This window comes from Mobula hypostoma, chromosome 5 (assembly GCF_963921235.1).
Source record: "Mobula hypostoma chromosome 5, sMobHyp1.1, whole genome shotgun sequence".
Classification (NCBI taxonomy): domain Eukaryota; kingdom Metazoa; phylum Chordata; class Chondrichthyes; order Myliobatiformes; family Myliobatidae; genus Mobula; species Mobula hypostoma.
The window spans coordinates 164,784,422-164,806,998 of NC_086101.1; the positions used below are offsets into that span (position 1 = coordinate 164,784,422).

Consider the following 22,577-nt stretch of genomic DNA (forward strand, 5'->3'; position numbering starts at 1 on the left):
CACCATGGCAAAAAGGTCCGGAAGTGCCTAATCCATTATGTATCTCAATAAAATATTTAAAAATTAGTCAAATCATACAAACCCTGATAACTTCCACACATTATCTATGAAGCCAGTGGTTGGCAGAAGTTAAGACATCAATAGTTAAAAAAAAACAACAAAGAATAGAACAAATTTTTTTAATGAAAGAAAAACTTTATAAAATGCAGTTGAAATAAAATTGATTTCACTAGTAAGCGAACTAAATTGGTCTAATGGAAGCTACAAGTTTTTGTTGCATTGCTTCCATTTAATAATTTGATATTTGCCTCCAGCCCACAGTGAGAGCATCAAGTTGTTTAGAAATTAAAATACTAATTTTAATTTCTAAAATTTATGATTTTTGAAGGAAAGATTTTCAAAATTCTTTACCATCTTTTTTTTGCACAGCTACCAATATTAAATCACTGAAGGTTGCAAAACAGTCAATTTGCTCTTGCCCAGGTTTAGATTAGATAAAATCAATGTTAGCCATGAGAGACCCACATAATCTAACTGCAAATCTGCAGCAATAGCTGCCTTTCTCAAAAAAAACAATGTGTGACTAGAAACAGGAACATACAGGATGACGTGACTATGCTCCTAGACTAAGTGTTATTTCACTCCATGCTGTTATGCTTCCTGATGTGATGTTAATCATAATACTACTGTGTTCAGCTTTAAGAACTCGGGCAGACCGTACTAAGCAAGCAATTTAATTAATCCATCAATTCTAGTGCAGCAAACTCCGTGACATTCTGCTCAAATCTTCGATTTTTAAAAAACTGTATACTGGTGATTCATTAATGTGTTATTTTTGCATCATCTTCTATTCTATGAAAACCCTAATCTTATGACTGAATATCACATACTCAAACAAGAATCTACATAATTTCAACTACAATCACACTTTGCAGAAAATAAAAATTGATTCAACAAAATGAGATTTCTATTACTAACCAAAGTGAAGATGAAAGAAATTGAACCCAGAATGCTTATTTAAATAGAAATTAAGCATAAGGTGTGACTTTTGATGGAACAAATTTTAATAAAGGATATTTTCTTTGCATTAAAAGTTCACGATATGGCATTGGCATTACACCCATTTACATGTGTTGAGTTATTCAGTCTATTCACAAAGATCACTGGAAAAGAAAACAAAAAACATTTATACAGTAAATGGAACATACCTCAATGTTTTTACTGGCCACATTCTTCACCACAGCAGGAAATAACTCTGAAGCATTTTTTCCTTTAGCAATCATCTGTAACATGAATTATAGTCTCCATTACAAAGCCAGATTTATTTTTCTACATTAATTTCATTGTGTCTAAAAGGCATGATAATCAACTTAAATCTGAGGATGGCTTTTGTTTAAGTTAACACAAAGACATGGAAGCTTTGAACAACTTTTTGGGCACAGCTGATTCCTGATGGAAGGACAGTAATAGGATACTATATGGTTAAATAAAAGGTAATTCCAGCTTTAATGTTTTATTCCATTTTACATTAAATGGTAGACTATGGATCTTGGCTCCACAGTTCCTTCTGCAATTCATCTGGCTAGTAGTGCAAAAACCAAAATTTAACTAGACTTATGGATCCCAGATGCCATTTCAATTATGTAAACAAGAAGCCAGAAAACCACACTGAGCAAAATTGAAAATGACAAGTGAAAACCTAAACAATGTGATGCTTTTTGAACACACAGATTCACAGCAAGGTCATTATAGTTTTACATCCCCATTGATTTTTGTTTTGTTTGTTTTGCAGAACAACAGAGCATCTCGGTTACATCATGCTAAGAAGCTCACAGATTTCTTCAAATCTTTTTTTTTCCAATTTTGTAGCTAAGTCCAGAACCACTTCAGACCCACCTTCCCCATGTGCATGTTGGCCTCCCAAATGCCTCATCTTCATCACCATCAATTTTTTTCTGCACAACATTGTCCTCATTTTATATCTTCATGGCTTCACTCACTTAACCCCAGTCCTAATTTAAATATGAGCTGCCCATTTTCTTCCAATTTCACTGTTCTGTTGTCATATTGCTTTCAACTGCCCAAGATGCTAAAATGTTTACATTCTGACCAACAGAAAAGTGTGGCTGCCTATCTTTGCTTATAATCGGTAAAGGTAGGCAGCCATACCTCTGCCATGGTTCTTCTAAGTACTGGTGCTCCACGGGGTTGAGTTCTCAACTCCTTACTCCACTCCCTGTGCACACATGACTACATAAACAAAGTTCTGCTGCAACTCCAGCTACAGGTTTGTGGTGGGTTGCATCTCAAATAACAATGAGTCATAGTCAAGGAAAGAGGCAGAGAGATTCAGGACATGGTGCATGACAACAGCCTTTCCGTCAATGTCAACAAAAGAACTGGTCACTGATTTGAGAAAGGAGGGCAGTGCACTTGCACCTAAAGCATCAAGTGTTGAGATTGAGAGCTTCAATTTCCTATGAGTGAATATCACCAACAACTTGTCCAGGTCCAAACATGTTAATGTCACAGCTAAGAAAGCTCACCAACACCTACACTTCCTCAAGAGGCTAAAAAAATTCATCATGCCACTATTGACTCTTTATCTTAATTGATGTACCATTGAAAGCACTCTGTCTGGACGCTGGCTTGGTCAGCTACTGTTCCGCACTTGACCACAAGAAACCTGCAGTGTTGTAGACACAGCTTAACACATTATAGGAAGCAGCCTCCTGTATGGACTTGGTCTATATCTCTTGCTACCTCAGTAAAGCACCCAGCATTATCCTTGAATATTCTCTCTTCTCTCCTCACTCATCAGGCAGAAGATACAAAAAACCTGTAAGCACTTACTACCATGTTCAAGGACAGCTTCCATCCCACTGTAATCAGACTCTCAAATAGGACTCTCATACAACAATGAGTTGGACTAATGGCCTCAGTCTACCATGTTCTGATCTTGCACTTTATCATACACCTGCACTGCATTTTTTGGTTGCTTTTCCACTTCATTCTGCATTGTTCATATCTTATCTTATTGTAGCTCAATGCACTGTGTAATGATTCAATGTCTATAAACAGTAATCAAGAATTAGATTTAGAATCAGATTTTTTTTTATCACTGATGTGTGTCATGAAATTTGTTAACTTAGCAGCGGCAGTACAATGCAATACATGATATAGGAAAAAAAGTAAAACTAAATAAATCAATTACTGTATATGTATATTGAATAGATTAAAAATCTTGCAAAAACAGAAATAATACATTTTAAAAAGTGAGGTAGTGTTCACGGGTTCAATGTCCATTTAGGAGTCTGACGGCAGAGGGGAAGAAGCCGTTCCTGAATCGCTGAGTGTGTGCCTTCAGGCTTCTGTACCTCCTACCTGATGGTAACAGTGAGAAAAGGGCATGCCCTGGGTGCTGGAGGTCCTTAATAATGGACGCTGCCTTTCTGAGACACCGCTCCTTGAAGATGTCCTGGGTACATTGTAGGCTAGTACCCAAGATGGAGTCGACTAAATTTACGACCCTCTGCAGCTTCTTTCGGTCCTGTGCAATAACCCAACCGCTCCCCCCCCCCATACCAGACAGTGATGCAGCCCATCAGCATGCTCTCAATGGTACATCTATACAAGTTTTGAGTGTTTTCGTTGACATACCAAATCTCTTCATATTCCTAATTAAGTAGAGTTGCTGTCTTGCCTTCTTTGTAGCTGCATCGATATGTTGGGACCAGGGTTAGGTTCTCAGAGATCTTGACACCCAGGAACTCGGAGCTGCTCACTTTCTCCACTTCTGATCCCTCTATGAGGATTGGTATGTGTTCCTTCGTCTGACCCTTCTCAAAGTTCACAATCGGTTCTTTCGTCTTACTGATGTTGAGTGCCAGGTTGTTGCTGCGTGTCGCGCCACTAGTTGGTATATGAAAGACATGGCTTGACAGATTGTCTAAACAGGCAGATCATTGAAATAGTGGAAAAGACTTACAGATGAATGGATCAATATGTGTAGCTTCCTCAGAATTTTTGTTTATGATAGACCGCTTGCAGCTGAACACAACAGACTACTTGTATCACGTAGAAATTTGGAGAAACAAGAAATTAACTTTTATTGAATAAAACGTGTTTAATTGCATAATGGTGCTGACACTTTGCAATAGTTCAACCAAGCTAAAAATGTTTTATCGTTGATTTCATTTGTACTCAGCGTCTGAAACTTCTCGCTTTAGTGTCCAACACCAATCAGCACTGATGGATTCCAGTTGCCCTGATACTGTTTCTCCATCACCGCAATGTCTTGGTGAAACATTTCACCATGCTTGTCATTAACAGCGCCATGATTTGCAAGTTAAGAAGCCTGAATAGGCAAGCAGAAAATGAATCTTTAGTGACATGTTGCACACTTCTTGGTTGTGTATGCTTGAAGCATGTTATCAACCAGATGCATGTGTTTTGGTGCTCCAAGAAAGTTTTCAACAACATCCTTGAATGCCTTCCATGCGATTTTCTTCGATACCACAAGAAGTTCTTCGAATTGCCTGTCATTGATGACCTGTTTGATTTATGGACCAACATATGCTGCCTTCCTTAATCTTGGACAAGAGAAATAAGCAGATGCTGGAAGTTTGTATATTCAGCAGGCCAGGCAGCATCAATGGAAAAAGAGTGAACAGTTGACGTTTAGGGCTGATGCTCTTTAGCAGTCCTGACGTCGACTATTCATTCTTTTCCCTAGATGCTGCCTGGCCTGCTGAGCTCCTCCAGCATTTTCTGTGTATTCCTTAATCTTAGCATCAGTTATTCTGACTTGAAATATGAATTGAAATAACAAATATAAGCAATTTCAAAAAAATGGTGCATGATAGGGAAATTTCTTGGTGATTTTCATGATCAGCAGCCCAAAATCCATAAGATACACCCAAACGTATTCAGGAAGCAAAATCTTTGTTGTCCGGTGTATTTAATTCTAACTACAAACCTATCTTCAGAATTCCACAAACTTCTCAGTGAGTTAGTGAACTTTCCTTTACCAATTAACTGATTTGGACAATCCCCAGTTAGCAGCAATGAAAATTACAAATTGAGAAGACATCAATTGGTATATGGTTAATTAACAAAAATTATTTACTGAATCACGTCAGAGTAATTCAGCATTAACTGCTTACTGATTGCAAATTTACAGTTCAGATTGATATAAATTGATGAGCTTAATTTGGAATTAATTTCATCAAATAGTTGACAAATTAACAGCACTCAAATGCCTGCCCAATGATCATTCTGGTTCTATGTTCATAGCTAGGCTGTACCATATCTATACGCCCATGTGCACACCAACCAACATGAAGTGGGAGGTGGGGTAAATTATTTGAGGGGAAGTAATGAACCTCCATCTGCAGCTAGAATCCATATACCTTGGTAAATATATGCCCCATGCTAAATCTCACCTCCCTCTAGATCACAATTTCCGTACCCAAGCGATACATTCCCCACAGCTTGGATGAATAGCTTTAATAATCTACTACCCATGATCGTTCTCTGCAAAACATACTTTCCATTTATTTGAAAGCAAAGGAAAACTATTATATACATACAGTGGATTCTGATTAACTGGGACACATCACAACCAGTATATTTTGGCCCAATTAAGTAGCAACCCAATTAGCCTAAATTGCATGGAAATAATTAAAAAGTATAAAAAAGACAAACTACTATTTAACTGAGTAACAATTTATGTATTTAAATTAAATAAGAACAAATTAGAACACTACCAATACCTCCACAGTATAATAAAACTGTATTAGTTCCTACTAGTCATCAATGGAAGAATTCATCCAATGTACGCTGCTTTTTCTTTTGATTGACTTTAAATGAAAAAAATCTCAGATTATTAGTACAGATAATGGACTGCCTTCATACAATACTGTCGATGATTGCATGCTCCAAATCTTCATTTTCATTTTAACATTCAAGATGATTGTCCATACCTTCAAATTATTCGTAGTTCCTAACTTGAAGTGAAATCGTTTCATTCTCACTACTAGCCATTTCACTTGAGCTCTGAAATATCTTACTGCTTACTTCTCACCAACTATCAGTAACAAAATCAATACTTTTTGAACACAAACACACATAAGTGATGCTACTTAAAAGTTTTCACTTTAAGCACGGTGTAATTTATAATGGTCACACAAGTACATGCGAGTGACGCTAGTTAGAAACTGTTCAACAACAGTCTCCTGTCCGAATTAAGTGGCATGGTGTCCCAAATAAACAATGGGAATCCTGGCTATTTTCACAATTAGTTTTTGTTCTTTAAGAGTTGTCCGACTTCCGGTGAGGCACGAGGCAAGATGGCAGCACAGCACTGAGCGCTGACGTATAACCCTCCTTTTTCAAGTTCTTTAAGGCTCATAGATGGTCTTAATACAAGGCTGAGTTGGAGAAAGATCTAACTAAAGACACGGCTTCAAAAAAAGATCCAAATTCAACCAGGAAACAAGATACCAGCAGACGACACCAAGCTAGCGATTCATCCGAGGAAACAGCTATGCTAATTAAGCAAACAATGGCAACAGAGATGGAATTGCTGCAAGAAACAGTAGCCCACATGCTAAGGGAGTTGCTGGAAAAGGCTCTCCACCCCTTACAGAAGCATATGGCAGAGAAGGGTAACATTCTCCGGTCGTTAAAGGAGCAAGCGGACATTCACGCTAAAAAATTTAGCACAGTCTTCAATAAAATAAACAACATTCAGGTTTGCTTACGCAAGAATGAGAAAGTTACTAACTCCTGTCTCGCGGAGGTGTCTAAGATATAGAAGAAGCTAAACGACTTGGGAGGACAGATCCAGGAGAAACAATGTGCGGCTGGTCAATTTACCGACAGGTGCTGAGGGCGATGATCCAAGAGGTTACCTCCAGAAGATGCTGCCTAATTGGATTCCAGTGCTCAAGAATTCCCACAGCACTCCATTGGAGATCGATAGAGCACATAGGATCTTTTCCAACAACACCTCAAGACCACAGACCATGATTTTTAGGCTTCTACGGTACACCGACCGGCAGGCTATCCTGGAGGGTGTGAGGAAAGCCAAACCTACTCCCCCGGATGGCACCCAGCTGCAGTTCTTCGCCGACTACAGCCCTGGCACGATGCAGGAACTGCAGGGATACAAGGAGATCCGCGCTGAGCTTCGACAGAAGGGAATCAACTCGTTCCTCATATACCCGGCGATTTTGAGAGTGAATATCAAGGGCAGGAAGATGTCCTTTAACTCAGCAGAGGAAGCCAAAGAAGCTCTGAAATCATTGGTGCTGGGAGATATGGAAGAAAACCCTGGGCAAAGTCCACCCGCCCCTCGGGAGCAGATGGAACTGCATTAAGAGCTCGGACCAGCCTGTACACGCAATCTAACAGGCACAGGCAAGTTAACGTCCTGGGTGTGAAGTTTTCTGATTATTCTTTTATTGGAAAGTCTTTCGTTGCACTTTTGTATTTAATTAAGGGGCCAATTTGTTTCTGACTATTGAAGGTCAGAGTTTAAAGGTGATACTCAATATACCCAAATGTAATACTTCATCAAGAATGAAGCTGAAGAACAGCAGTTTGTTCTGACTAACTTTAGAACGTTATGTATCCAGTAGACTCGTTTACATTCTTGGACACCAGATAAGACGTCATTGGTGCCAAATCACTAAGTGACGGTCTATTAAAGCAAGATAGCTGTTGGGGTCTTGATTAGGTGTTATACTTTATTTGAGACGGAAACAGTTTTAATTATATAGGTTAACGGGTTTGTCCAGGTTTCTTTTTTCTCGTCTCTTTGATATGATTGTCTATGAGAACTGCTTTGTCTTTCTAATTTGTTGGTGCTGGAAGCGGGGGGCGGTTGATGTCAGTGTTCAGTGTGACATCGCTAAGTGACACTCACAGATGTTACAAAGTAAAGGGCTGAATGGAAGGGGGGGTAGGAAGGGGGTAACTCAGGGCTCCACCACCAATTTACAACAACAGATCCAGGGGAAGATGAGCAACACAGATAAATTAGAAAATCTTACTATTGTATCATTTAATGTTAGAGGATTAAACTCTCCCTATAAGTGTTCAAAGGTTTTAGATTTCTAACACAGAAAGAAAATAGATATCGTGCTGTTACAGGAAACACATCTTAAACCTAATGACAATCCCAGGGTTCAAAACCTTTTTTATAAACCTGTTGTGGCATCAGCTGATGGTACTCGTACGAAAGGAGTTATGATATTAATGAGACATAATATTAATGTTTCAATTGAAAGGGATGGCACCGACAATAAAGGACATCTAGCTTTTTGCTGCACATCTATTCAGGGTAAAAAAGTGGCATTCATTAGCCTATATGCCCCAACTATATTCGAGGTTGAATTTTTTTCCCTCAATTACCTCACAATTACTGAAGTTAAGTGACTACCAACTATATGTTGGTTCGGACATGAATGCTTTGGTAAACATTAACCTCGATAAATCTTCCTCAACTATATGAAGCTCGCAAGAATCTGCTTTCAAAGCACTTAACCTTTTTCTCACTGATTTAAATTTAACTGATGTATGGTGGGTACATAATCCATCTGCTAAAGACTATACCTTCTTCTTTACAAGACATAAAACTTTCTCTCAGATAGATTACATTCTTATATCCTCCGGTCTGCTGCCTTTAGCACACTCAATAGAATTTTTGAGTTCAGACATCTATCTGATCACAACCCAGGTCATATCTACTTTTAATTATGGCAAAATTAAAAATAAGGCTACTAGGTGGAGGTTTATCTCTACCCTTCTAAAAAACAAATTTCTATCATAACTGAGAACAAAACTGACAGAATTTAGAAATTTAAATAAAAATAGTGTCTCAGATGTGACAATGATTTGGGCCTCCATCAAGGGTTTCTTCTGAAATAACGCTGTATGGTTCTCACTTACATAAAAGCCGGCTTCAAAAGATTTCCACCCTAGAAGAACAATGTAAGGTTTTGGAGAATGATCTCAAAAGGAGATACAACATAACTAAAGGAAACGAGCTCAAAACAAAACAAGCAGAATTAAGTGATTTATTAAAAAGCAGGGCAGAATATATGCTCCATATAACCAAACATAAGGCAGAAGGCAGCAGACCGAGCCATCTTTTAGCTCTAACGCTCAAACAACAGGAAGCTAAAAGGTCTATACCAGTGATTAGATGTGCTAAACGTGGAGTAGTATCTTCAACAGAGGAAATAAAAGAGACATTCAAGAATTAGTTTAAAGAACTGTATAAAAGTGGCTCTGTTCCTTCTGAGAATGACTTCACAGATTTTCTTAGTGGATTAGACCTCCCTACGTTGTCATTAGAGAACACCAAAACTCTAGACTCTCCTATTACACTGAATGAGCTACTTAAAGCAGTCAAAGCTACAAATAAGGGCCGTACACCAGATATAGGTGGCATACCTGTGGAACTTTACCTAGTGCTTTGGGATATTCTTGGACCAGTATGGTTAGAAACATTAAATTATGCTTTTGGAAATGGCACTTTCCATAGAGATCTAAACACAGCCCTGATCACAGTCATACCTAAGCCCGGGAAGGACCCCTTGGAGTGTGCCAATTACCGTCCAATCTCCTTGATAAATGCCGAACTCAAGATATTTCCAAAGTCCTAGCCAGGAAACTTGAGACAATAGTTGGGAAAATAATTAGCCCAGATCAAACGGGCTTTATCAGGGGGCGTCTTGCATCTGATAATATTCGCTGGCTCATACACATACTGAGTGCAACACATAAAATCCCACCCGCCTGTGGCCTGCTATTCCTAGATGCTGGAAAAGCATTTGACCGCCTTTAATGGCCATATCTTTAGAGAGTTCTAAAAGAATTTAAGTTCGGCAATAAATTTATCAATATGATTCAAACACTGTATGCTAATCCTTCAGCACGGGTATGGAGATTTCTCAGAGTTATTTGACATAGGACGGGGCACACGACAAGGGGACCCTTTGTCATCTTTAATTTTTACTATATCTATTGAACTGCTTGCACATTTAATTAGAAACTCTCCTCAGATCTCCCCTATTACAATAGGTACAACATCGCATTCAATATCACTTTACATGGACGACACGCTAGTTTATATGGCAAATGTTCAACAAACTCTCCCCTATGTTTCAAAAACACTGGAACAATTTGGATTTCTTTCAAGATACAAAGTTAATTTGTCAAAATCAGCACCAATGCTAATCAATACAGATAAAAGTAAGGTGTCTCTCCCTCCCCAGATTAATGTTACAAATGAGGTCCTCTACTTGGGTAATAAAGTTAATACTTCCCTATCATCTGTGGCTAAAACAAATTACTCTTTAATTCTGAAAAAAATAGAAGAAAATATTAATAGATGGAGACACCTGCCAGCATCAGTCCCAGCCCGCATATCGGTCATTAAAATGAACATCTTACCCCGTATTAATTTTATCAGGTCAATGATCCCACTTGCACCTCCAGCAGGATATTGGCAAAAACTGGACTCCTTACTATGATGCTATATTTGGAATGGTAAATGACCCAATATAAAATGGTCAGCTCTACAATTCAAAAAGTCGGATGGGGGATTGGCATGTCCAAATTTTAAATTGTATCACTGGGCATTTGTATTAAAAAGTCTTAGCTATTGGATGGAGGAGGATAAAGTTTCATCCTGGAAAAATATAGAACAAGAGCTAATAGCACCAGTAAGGTTGAAGAACTTTCTCCTTATAGGTATGTCTACCAAAAAATGTGATTTGTATTACGGTCCATTTTTAACCCATATACTACAAGTGTTTAGTGCAACAGAAAAATTCCTAAAATTTAAAAGCGTATGGTGCAAATCATCTCCATTATGGAACAATAATCATTTTCTATCTGGGGGGAAACCATTCACTAACAGAACTTGGGAGGATAAAGGTATTACTACTCTTCAAGATATTACGGGGCAAGTACTATCCTTAGCTTTCAAGAACTGATATCTCGATATAATATTGATAAACACTCTCTTTTCTTCTACTTTAGGGTAAGATCAGCTTGTAAAGCCTAAGGCATTCCCTGGGGGTCAGATTTAAAGGACCATCCCATTTTAAGTTGGATACAGAGTGCTCCAGGACAGATAGTATCATATATCTATGATAAATTAAACTCCCAGAATTATATGCCCACATCAGGAATGAAAGCCTGGGGTAGGGACATATCTGAATTGGGACAAGACTTAGACTGGGATGCAATTTGGGATAATGCTGCTGGTGCTTCGAAAAACCCAAATCATCGGTATATACACTTGAAATTTTGTCATAGAGCATATTTAACACCGAGAATTAGACATCAAATGGGACTGGTTCCTGACCCTCATGGCTCATTTTGCCCCCACGGAACCGTTGGCTCTTTTATACATGTTGTATGGGAATATCCAGGGGTTTTTGGTTTGTGGGGGAAGGTTATCAGTACTCTTACAGAACTAACAGGGGTACAATTACCAATGGACTCCGCTGTACATCTTCCAAATGATGACTCCCACCTTTCCCTTATGGAAAAAAACACGCAAAATCTGGCTGGCAGGCCTGACTGCAGCTAAGAAGATTTTAGTCCAGCGTTGGAAATCTCCCCGTGATATTTCAAATACTCACTGGCTCCGGAGATTTTTGGACATTTCTTACCTGGAACTTTCATCAGCAAGAGTAAATGATGCACGACCAAACACAATCTCAATGTGGACAAATATCATATCTAACTTCAAAGATCTTCTGTTAAAATAGGAATGCTCTGTCTGTGTATGTACTACTATTCAGTTGGTTGGTGGAGGGGAGAGGGATGGGGGGAGAGAGGGGTGGAGGGGGGATGGTGATGAAGGTTGGGGGGTGGCTAGGTTAAACAGTCAAAATGTAATTGGCAATTGGTTGTATTGAATGTAATTTGTTGGTGTTGCAATAAAAAATTAATAATTAAAAAAAGTTGTCCAAAATAAGTGGTTGTCCCAATTAACCTTTATCCACTGTATATGGAACAAAAATCTCAATGAAAACTATTGCAACTGACTTGAGTACTTGGAAATGTCACTGCAAGAATTAATTCTCTTTAGAAAGTAGATACCATAATGAATAACACTTCAGTGATTCGTTAGGTTTGCAATGCCCGCCTGAATGTTTGGATTAATTTGCATCATCTGAATTTAACTATTACATGGTCATATGTATATTTGTTTTGGACTCTGGAGCCCTAATATAGATAATTATCTCAGTTATATTTGTATTTTCATCCATTTCTTTTATTTTATTTAGACATACAGCGCGGAACCGCTCCTTCCTGCCCAGTGAGCTTGCCACCCAGCAACAGACCTATTTAATGCTAGACTAATCACAGGACAATTTACGATCATCAGTTAACCTACTAACCGGAACATCTTTGGACTGAGGAAGGAGAATGAAGTCTCCAGAGGAAACCACGGTCATAGGGAGAACGGACTAACTCCTCACAGGCAGTGCCAGAATAGAAATCCAAACTCCAACGCCCCAAGCTGCAATAGATTCTAACTGTGCTTAGAAGCATCAGGAGTTGGTTTGGAAAGGGAAGAAGTCATAATATGTTGTTCCTATATTGTAAGGGGTAAAGGGAGCAGCCTTAAATCTTTAGCTTACCCCTTTCCTTCCACATTCTTGAATATATTATTAATTATTGTACAAAAAGCTGAATAAAAGATGGCAAGTTTGATACACAGGAAAAACTACAGATGCTGGAAACTTGGAGCAACACACAAAATGCCAGAGGAATTCAGCAGGTAAGGCAGTGTCTATGGAGGGAAATGGACAGTCGACATTACAGGAAGAAACGTTTCATCATGTGTTTAATTTTCCGCATGTTTGAAATAAAACAAAATATAAAAGACACAACTTCAATTTTACAGTCTCCCTTGCTAGCACCATCCAATTCAATCATACAAATAGTAATTTCCAATTTGTGCTGCACATTTCACATCAAGATTTGGGATTGCTGTAACCACATTCTGAAAGAATTTTCTTTGCAATCTAAAGCACTAAAATTAATTACCAATATAAGATTCATAATTTCATTCAACCTGCTTTTATCAAACAGGAGGTGCTTCATGCAAATTCAAACTGCCTTTTGATTTACAAACCACGTACAGCCTTGTTTCCACGCCCTCCTCCCAAGACGGAGTGTACATTTGTTACTGCAAAGCCATCAGAGCTATTTGACATTATTCTGAGAAGGTGACAGAAATCTACACATCCTCACTGCCATATGTGATTAGAAATGCAAAGAAGGTTGCTATCATTGATAACCCTGTCCCATCCCATCAGAACACAAAGATTGCATTTATACACTAATGTAATCTTTACAAATGTAATCAATAGAGAATTATGAATGTCAACATTTTACGCACTATTAGTGCTGTTAAACATAGAAAATATTAAGTTCTGCTGAATGAAGTGTAGTTGCTGCTTATCAACCCCTCTGCACATGAGAAACTAGCTGTATATGTATCATTCCCTACACATTTCCAAATTCTCTAGGTCTCAATAATAATATTTGAATAATTAAATAATTTCTTTTCCCATGTGCATCATTTTACTTAATGGGAAGCAGGTCTATCAGCATACCTTAGGTAGCAATTCCCATACTTTTTCTTTGCAGCAATGCACATAACTTTATATAGTATACTTACCCCTTAAATACAAACTGTCTGCCCAGTATCTTACTACCATTCCCCTTCGCACAATCCTCTTCCCAACCACCTCTCAAAAATAGCCACAACTTTAAGAATCCACCATCACACATTCCAACCATTTCTCCCCCACCCTCCACCCTGGAGGTCTTGCCTGGCTTGGAGCCCCCTAAAGTACAGCAACGTAAAACAGACCAACTTCTGCAGACAGACCAAGGAATAGACTTAATAGGCCTATTCTTTCAGTATGCCGTTCTCAATTACATTCAAGTTTTGATCCTGGGATAATGTTAAATAACAAGTTTACTAACTTAATATTTAAATAAAAAGTCCATTTATCTCTGACCTGGTAGAAATAGTGTCTTGTTATTACTGTTAAAATACCACTCACCGCAACAATTCGCTTCATGGCTTCCAGTTTAAGTGAATCCTTGTTGCTCTCCAGCATCTGATGCAGATCTTCATTCCTGAAGAAATAAAGAAAATGATCAGGAGAAAAATCAAATCCAGTACTTTTCCACAGTTTGTTATGTTTTCATCCTAAAATATTCAAACACATTAGGAGGGGCAGTGATAAAAATGGAACACAGAAAATTCACATTAATGAAAATTGGCAATCAATTAATAGTTATGATTTAAGATCATAACAGGACAAAGAAACATGTAAATTTGGCAGCTGGCCTTCAAAATTTGGCATCTTGAAATTTTTACCATCTACTCTTGTTCCCAACTAAAACCTGTCTTCGGCCACCTGCCACTTAATATAATAAAATCAATAAAAGAGAGTGGGGAAATGAAATATGAATGGAGTAAGAGGTTCAAAATTCATCTGTGCTTTTTAGAATCTAGACTATTTCAGAAGCTGGTTTATTGTCACTGACATAAGTTATAAGAGACTGCGCCTCTTCCTATAGATGCTGCCTGGCCTGCTGCGTTCACCAGCAACTTTGATGTGTGTTGCTTGAATTTCCAGCATCTGCAGAATTCCTGTTGTTTAAGTTATGAAATTTGTTGTTTTGCAGCAGGCATTTTTTTTTGTAACTTATAGTAATTTGTATTATAGTAATTTTACTTATAGGCCAAACAGCTGCAGGGATGTGGACTACAAATTACAACTATAAATAGAAAAGGCTTGTCAGAAGGGCAGTGTTATGATAATTGTGGGGGATTTTAACATGCGAGTAGATTGGGAAAATCAGGTCAGCACTGGATCTCAAGAGAGAGAATTTGTAGAATGTCTGCGAGATGGCTTTTTAGAACAGCTTGTTGTTGAGCCCACAAGGGGATCGGCTGTACTGGATTGGGTATTGTGTAATGAACCGAAGGTGATTAGAGAGATTGAGGTGAAGGAACCCTTAGGAGACAGCGATCATAACATGACTGAGTTCACTGTGAAATTAGAAAAAGAGAAGGCGAAATCTGATGCGTCGGTATTTCAGTGGAGTAAAGGAAATTACAGTGGCATGAGAGAGGAACTGGCCAAAGTTGACTGGAAAGGGACACTGGCGGGAAAGACAGCACAGCAGCAGTGGCTGGAGTTTATGCGAGAAATGAGGAATGTGCAAGACAGGTATATTCCAAAAAAGAAGAAATTTTTGAGTGGAAAAAGGATGCAACCATGGTTGACAAGAGAAGTCAAAGCCAAAGTTAAAGCAAAGGAGAGAGCATACAAGGAAGCAAAAATTAGTGGGAAGACAGAGGATTGGGAAGTTTTTAAAACCTTATAGGAAGAAACCAAGGAGGTCATTAAGAGAGAAAATATTAACTATGAAAGGAAGCAAGCAAATAATATCAAAGAGGATACTAAAAGCTTTATCAAGTATATAAAGAGTAAAAGACAGGTGAGAGTAGACATAGGACGGATAGAAAATGATGCTGGAGAAATTGTAATGGGAGATAAGGAGATGGCAGAGGAACTGAATGAGTATTTTGCATCAGTCTTCACTGAGGAATACATCAGCAGTATACCGGACACTCAAGGGTGGCAGGGAAGAGAAGTGTGCACAGTCACAATTACGACAGAGAAAGTACTCAAGAAGCTGAATAGGCTAAAGGTAGATAAATCTCCTGGACCAGATGGAATGCACCCTCGTGTTCTGAAGGAAGTAGCTGTGGAGATTGCGGAGGCATTAGCAATGATCTTTCAAAAGTCGATAGATTCTGGCATGGTTCCAGAAGACTGGAAGATTGCAAATGTCACTCCGCTATTTAAGAAGGGGGCAAGGAAGCAAAAAGGAAATTATAGACCTGTTAGCTTGACATTGGTGGTTGGGAAGTTGTTGGAGTCGATTGTCAAGGATGAGGTTACAGAGTACCTGGAGGCATATGACAAGATAGGCAGAACTCAGCATGGATTCCTTAAAGGAAAATCCTGCCTGACAAACCTATTACAATTTTTTGAGGAAATTACCAGTAGGCTAGACAAGGGAGATGCAGTGGATGTTGTATATCTGGATTTTCAGAAGGCCTTTGACAAGGTGCCACACATGAGGCTACTTAACAAGATAACAGCCCATGGAACTACAGTAAAGTTACATACGCGGATAGAGTGTTGGCTGATTGGCAGGAAACAGAGAGTGGAAATAAAGGGATCCTATTCTGGTTGGCTGCCGGTTACCAGTGGTGTTCCACAGGGATCAGTGTTGGGGCCGCTTCTTTTTACATTGCATATCAACGATTTGGATTATGGAATAGAGGGCTTTGTGGCTAAATCTGCTGACGATACGAAGATAGGTGGAGGGGCCGGTAGTGCTGAGGAAACGGAGAGTCTGCAGAGAGACTTAGACAGATTGGAAGAATGGGCAGAGAAGTGGCAAATGAAGTACAATGTTGGAAAGTGTATGGTTATGCACTTTGGCAGAAAAAATAAACGGGCAGACTATTATTTAAATGGGGAAAGAATTCAAAGTTCTGAGATGCAATGGGACTTGGGAGTCCTCGTACAGGATACCCTTAAAGTTAACCTCCAGGTTGAGTCAGTAGTGAAGAAGGCGAATGCAATGTTGGCATTCATTTCTAAAGGAATACAGTATAGGAGCAGGGATGTGATGTTGAGGCTCTATAAGGCACTGGTGAGACCTCACTTGGAGTACTGTGGGCAGTTTTGGTCTCCTTATTTAAGAAAGGATGTGCTGACGTTGGAGAGGGTTCAGAGAAGATTCACTAGAATGATTCCGGGAATGAGAGGGTTAACATATGAGGAATGTTTGTCCACTCTTGGACTGTATTCCTTGGAGTTTAGAAAAATGAGGGGAGACCTCATAGAAACATATCAAATGTTAAACGGCATGGACAGAGTGGATGTGGCAAAGTTGTTTCCCATGATGGGGGAGTCTAGTACGAGAGGGCATGACTTAAGGATTGAAGGGCGCCCTTTCAGAACAGAAATACGAAGAAATTTTTTTAGTCAGAGGGTGGTGAATCTATGGAATTTGTTGCCACGGGCAGCAGCGGGTGTATTTAAGGCAGAGATTCATAGGTATCTGAGTAGCCAGGGCATCAAAGGTTATGGTGAGAAGGTGGGGGAGTGGGACTAAATAGGAGAATGGATCAGCTCATGATAAAATGGCGGAGCAGACTCGATGGGCCGAATAGCCTACTTCTGCTCCTTTGTCTTATGGTCTTGTGGTCTTATGGTTATGTATTGCCAAAGAGGACTAGCAAGATAGTGTTCGTAAGTTGACGGACTGTTCAGAAATCCAATGGCAGAGGGGAAGAAACTGTTTCTAAAATGTTGAGTGTGGGTCTTCAGGTTCACGCACCTCCTTGCTGATAGTAGTGAGAAGAGCACATGTCTCAGATGGTGAAGGCCCTTCATGATCGATGCAGCCTTGCTGAGGCATTGTCTTTTGAAGATGTCCTTGACTGTGCCTACAATGGAGCTGGTTGAGCCTATAAGCCTCTGAAACATCTCACAATCCTGTGCTTTGACACCTCCCAACCAGATGGTGATGCAACCAGTCAGAATGCTCGCTGCAGAAATTTGCCAGAGTCTTTGCTAACATACCAAATCTCCTCAAACTCCTAATGAAGTAGGAATGCTGGCATGCCTTCTTCATGACTGCATCAGTTATTGGGCTCAGGATCGATCCTCTGAGATGCTGATGCCCAGAAACTCAAAGGTGCTCACATTGTCCACCACTGACGTCTCAATGAGGTATGTGTTCTCCCAAGTTTCCCTTCCTGAAGTCTACAATCAATTCCTCAGTCTTGCTAAGGTTGTATGCAAGGTTGTTGCTGTGACACCATGCAACCAGTTGATCTATCTAACTCCTGTACACCACCTCATTGCCATCTGTGATTACTCCAATGATCTAATCAGTAAATTTAGATGGCATTTGAGCTGTGCCTAGACACACATTCACAAGTCCAGAGAGACCAGTGCAGTGGCCTAAGCACACATTCTGACACAAGCCAGCACAAGAAGTCCACATTTAAAATATGTAATGTAAATACTTTAAAATTGTTAACTTGGTAGAATGATACTTATAACCAATAGAAGTATTCATGATCAAGTTAATCAAACACCTGCAAGTAACTAAGGTTTTGAGTTATTGAAAATTACTTTAAAAACTCAGTAATATTGGGTACATTGAAAAGTTTTAGCAAGATTCTTTAAAAAAAATCACAACACTCAAAAAATGTTTTGAAATATTTCCACTGGTTTCCATTTACCCAGATGACCTTTGAGCTCTCTCACAAATCTGCTACAAGCCTAAGTGATGAAATCACTCTCGGAAGTTTAATTTAACTGATATAGCAGAGGTGTAACCAACTATGTGGGTAGGGCTGGCATCTAGAACAATGGTCTTCAAATTCACATAAAATATTAATAAAAAATGATTCACATTGATCATAATTTGTGCTCAAAGCTCCTTGAAATATTGTGCTAATTCTGAACACATTTCATTAAAAAAATTAGTAAGTGGAAACCCAGGCCATTAGTAACATAATCACAACTGTAGTAACAGTGAACAGTTGAAACATACCCAATCAACTGGAGTTCACTTCCACTGGTACTACCCATTAGTCCCCTTTCTTCTGCAGTCTGCTGTGTTTTCAGTGTTAGCTGAAGACTGTCTGCAGCTGCCAGTACATTTTTCACTGTAGCCATTAAAACAGTTCTCAATTAACCTCCAGTCTTTTAGTCAAACACAGCTTGTTTGGTTTTTGACAGGTTTGTGCAATGATATGGAATCTTAAAAGTCACCTGACTAACAAGTCAGTAACAATGAACATTCCAATTGGATGACTTCACTTTGCCTTCGTTACACCATTCAACCACGTCTCAGAACCATTTCCATTCCATTCACAGACATTCTCTACCTATCAATAATATGCAGAGATTCTCAACACTCAAGTTAGTGACTCCAGCCACATGTTCACTTGTACGACTTTGGAAACTTCATTGTTTTAAATATATTTAAGAAGATATATAACGCCATTCTGCCAAAGTACATCAAAAACATAAAAATGTCAATAGAGTTTTGGTTATCATTGTTAACAGTTTTAAAACACATGCATTTTAACAAGCTGACAGGAAATAAACATACTTAACTGCAAACACTGATAAAGAGGTTCCTTACAGATAACTAATGAACAGGGACTTTTTAAAACTCAGATACATGGGTGGACACCAGCAATCACTCAACTGTTTATTAAACTACAGAGTTACAAACCCTGAATTTCAAATATTTTCAAAACACACAGTTATGCTAATGTAATTCCCAAACATCCAGTGTTTTCCTCTCCTTATCATTTGAAACAATTCCTGACAAAACAATAACCAGTCTTGCTCATCCATTAACTTTTTTTCCCCCCAGTGCATTCTCAGAGGGTTATATTAGAAAGTCAGGGGGCATAATGCCCTGAGCTGCACTTGGAAAATTACAACAGACTAACACACTTTTCAACTTGCTGAATAAACAGAATGAGATTTATTATGACTGTCTTATATGACGTGGGATCCGGTGCCTTGTGGCAACTTACAGCAGTACAGCATAGGAACAGGCCCCTTGTCGCACAATGTTGTGCTGAACCAATGAAATTAGTAATCAAACAGCTAACTAATCCCTTTTGCCTAAACGATATCCATATCCTTCCACTTTCCTCACATTCATGCGCCTAGCTAAACATCTCTTAAAAACCTCTAATGCCTCTGTTTCTACCAATACCCCAGCTTTTTTTAAATCAGAGAGTGGTAGGCGCTGTGAATTCCAGGCACCCACCACTCTGTGTCAAAAACTTACCTCTCACATCTCCTTTGAACCTACCCCTCTCACCTTCAATGCATACCCTCTGGTATTAGACATTTCAACCCTGGGAAAAAGATGCTGTCCATCTGCTCTATTGATGTCTCTCATAATCTTATAAACCTTTATCAGATCTCCCCTCAGCCTCTGCCACATCAGAGAAAACCACCCAAGTTTGTCCAGCTTCTCATTATAGTGCATGTCCTCTAAGCCAGACGGCATCCTAGTAAAGCTCATCTGCACTCTCTCCAAACCCTCAACATCATTCCTATAATGGGGGTGGCCAGAATGCATGTAATGCTCCAGATGCAGCCTAAATAGGGTTCTATGAAGCTGACTTCTGAACTTAGTGCCTCAAGTAATAAAGGCTAGCATGCCATATGCCGTCTGAACCATCCTATCAATCTGTGGATCCACTTTCAGGGAGCCATGAACTTGGATGACAAGATCTCTCCGCTCACCAATACAGTCTTGCCCTTAACAGTGTACTGTCTCTTCACATTTGACATAGTGTACAGCACATAAACGTAGAATTACTATAATGTACAAAATCAATAGTGCAAAATGGAATAATGTAGTGTACATTGATCATTCAAAAATCTGAAGGGGAAAAAGCTCTTTCTGAATCTCAGGAAATAAGCCATACTGTACTTTGTCTAATACCTAGTTTTATAGACAGCTGTCCTGCTTGCCAGTTAATAAGAACAGCTTAAGTGCTTATAATCATTAAGAGGCTGAAGGAGTTGACTTGGCACATAACAAACGAATGACTTATACTTTGGTTGCCATTCATAAAGAGACAATCTAACAACAGTGTGGATGTGCTGATGACCGACAATTATTTATACAGTGAGAAGGTACCTTACATACACACACACAGCTGGAGGAACTCAGCAGGCCAGGCAGCATCTATGGAAGAGAGTAAATAGTCGATGTTTCGGAATGAGACCCTTCATCAGGACTGTCTGAAGCACTGACGGTTTACTCTTTTCCATAGATGCTGCCTGACCTACTAAATTCCTCCAGCATTTTGTGTGTGTTGCTTTGGATTTCCAGCATCTGAAGATATTCTCGTGTCAATAATATTGGTTCACTGTCTACTCTATTAACTAATATTCTATTAACTAATTCTTCCAGTTAAGATGCTACTGAACACGTGCAACAGCTTTCAGGTGGTCAAAAAGGTAAGAAATCCAACTAAAAACATTACTAAAAATACCTTTTCTGAGGTAAATTGTGTTAAATTATTGCGCAAACAGTGAAAGGGAAAGTGATGGCAAGGCAAGTTCCGGGGATGAGCTGAGATAGTGTGTTGCAGGATTGTTACAGATGGCCTGAGAGTGAGGATGGATCACTGTGGACACTGAAAGAAGAAGTTGGGGCTCAGGCAGAAAAGTTTGATGTTCGTCCAGGGTGCAAGGTTAGATTGCTCTGGACACAGAGCTGATTTGAAAAGCTTGAGTGCAGCTTCGGGCTGGGTGATGAAATCTGGGCCCAGAGCAAGTTGCTGGGTAGTGAAACCCGGGCCCAGGGTCTTTCACAGCAGCGGTGTTGGGTCCTAGTGCAAGATATTGATATGCTGTTTAGATCATTTAAATGCTGGCCTAGATTAGACGTGAGAACCAAATTCACTCACTCTCTGCAACCTTCACTCGTCTCTCCAGGATGCCAGAGCTTTTTGCTGTTCTGTTGTTTGGTCAATTTAAATGCCAGCCCAGACAGACTGAAAAGACAGGGTGTTGGGATCCAGGGCGATGGTCCATGGTGCTGAGGCTGTGAAGACTGGCCCGGCTGCTGTGTTACGTGCCGGCTAATATAATGAACTGATAAGTGAGGCTTTGGGCCTACTCCTGGGTTCCAACCTATGGGCTCAATTTTGGTTCGGAGTGCTACTGCTCGCTTCAATTGTTTGCGCAACCTGTATTTTTTCCCTTTCTCTTGGTCTTCTATTTTTATTTTTTATTCTTTTTTTCCTTTAAATGGGTTATTTTGGGTTTCTTGCTTCATGGCTACCTGTGAGCAAGCAAATCTCAAGGTTGTATAATTTATACGGTCTTTGATAATAAATGTACTTGAATCTTTATCTCAAAAGAACTTTTCATCATTAATAATAAATTCTTGGAAGGTATCTGAACAGTATGTTCAAACAGTATTTGAAACGTGTTTATACAGGGTTTACTCAACAAAAGTAACAGAGTATCGATAACTTCAATAAATATAATGTTGAATTAGTCAAAACAATGAAAACGCTTTCAACTTCTGAAAAATAAGGCTGCACATACAGTATAATCTAAGCATAAGCAGACCCTGAAAGGGTGATTCCTGAGACAATTAGATTACATAAATTATTTGAAATATTACAGAAAACTCTAGATCTAGATTCAAAAGACCTCTGCCTAATCGGAAATCTGTACTGGCAACAAACTGCTGCTGTAAGAAGATGGGGAAGTGAGTCAGTTTACGAAAATCAAGAGAGGCGTTAGACAAGGGTGTGTTTTCTCCCCTGATTTATTTAACGTATACAGTGAAACAATATTACAAAAAATAAGAGACATCTTGGGAATCAAAGTTGGCGATGAAAACATCAATAATTTCAGATATGCAGTTGA

The 22,577-nt window shown here is 39.1% G+C and overlaps 1 protein-coding gene across 2 annotated transcripts in view; it reads right to left on the bottom strand.

Annotated features, from left to right (window-relative positions):
• Positions 1-22,577, bottom strand: part of ap3b1a (adaptor related protein complex 3 subunit beta 1a) — a 257,151-nt gene that overhangs the window by 208,690 nt on the left and 25,884 nt on the right. For both annotated transcript variants that reach the window (XM_063049310.1, XM_063049311.1), the window contains exons 2-3: positions 14,109-14,184; positions 1,209-1,283 (exon numbers count right to left, since the gene is read on the bottom strand). In XM_063049310.1, coding sequence (XP_062905380.1) covers positions 1,209-1,283; positions 14,109-14,184 — 151 coding nt within the window. The remainder of the gene's footprint in view (positions 1-1,208; positions 1,284-14,108; positions 14,185-22,577) is intronic.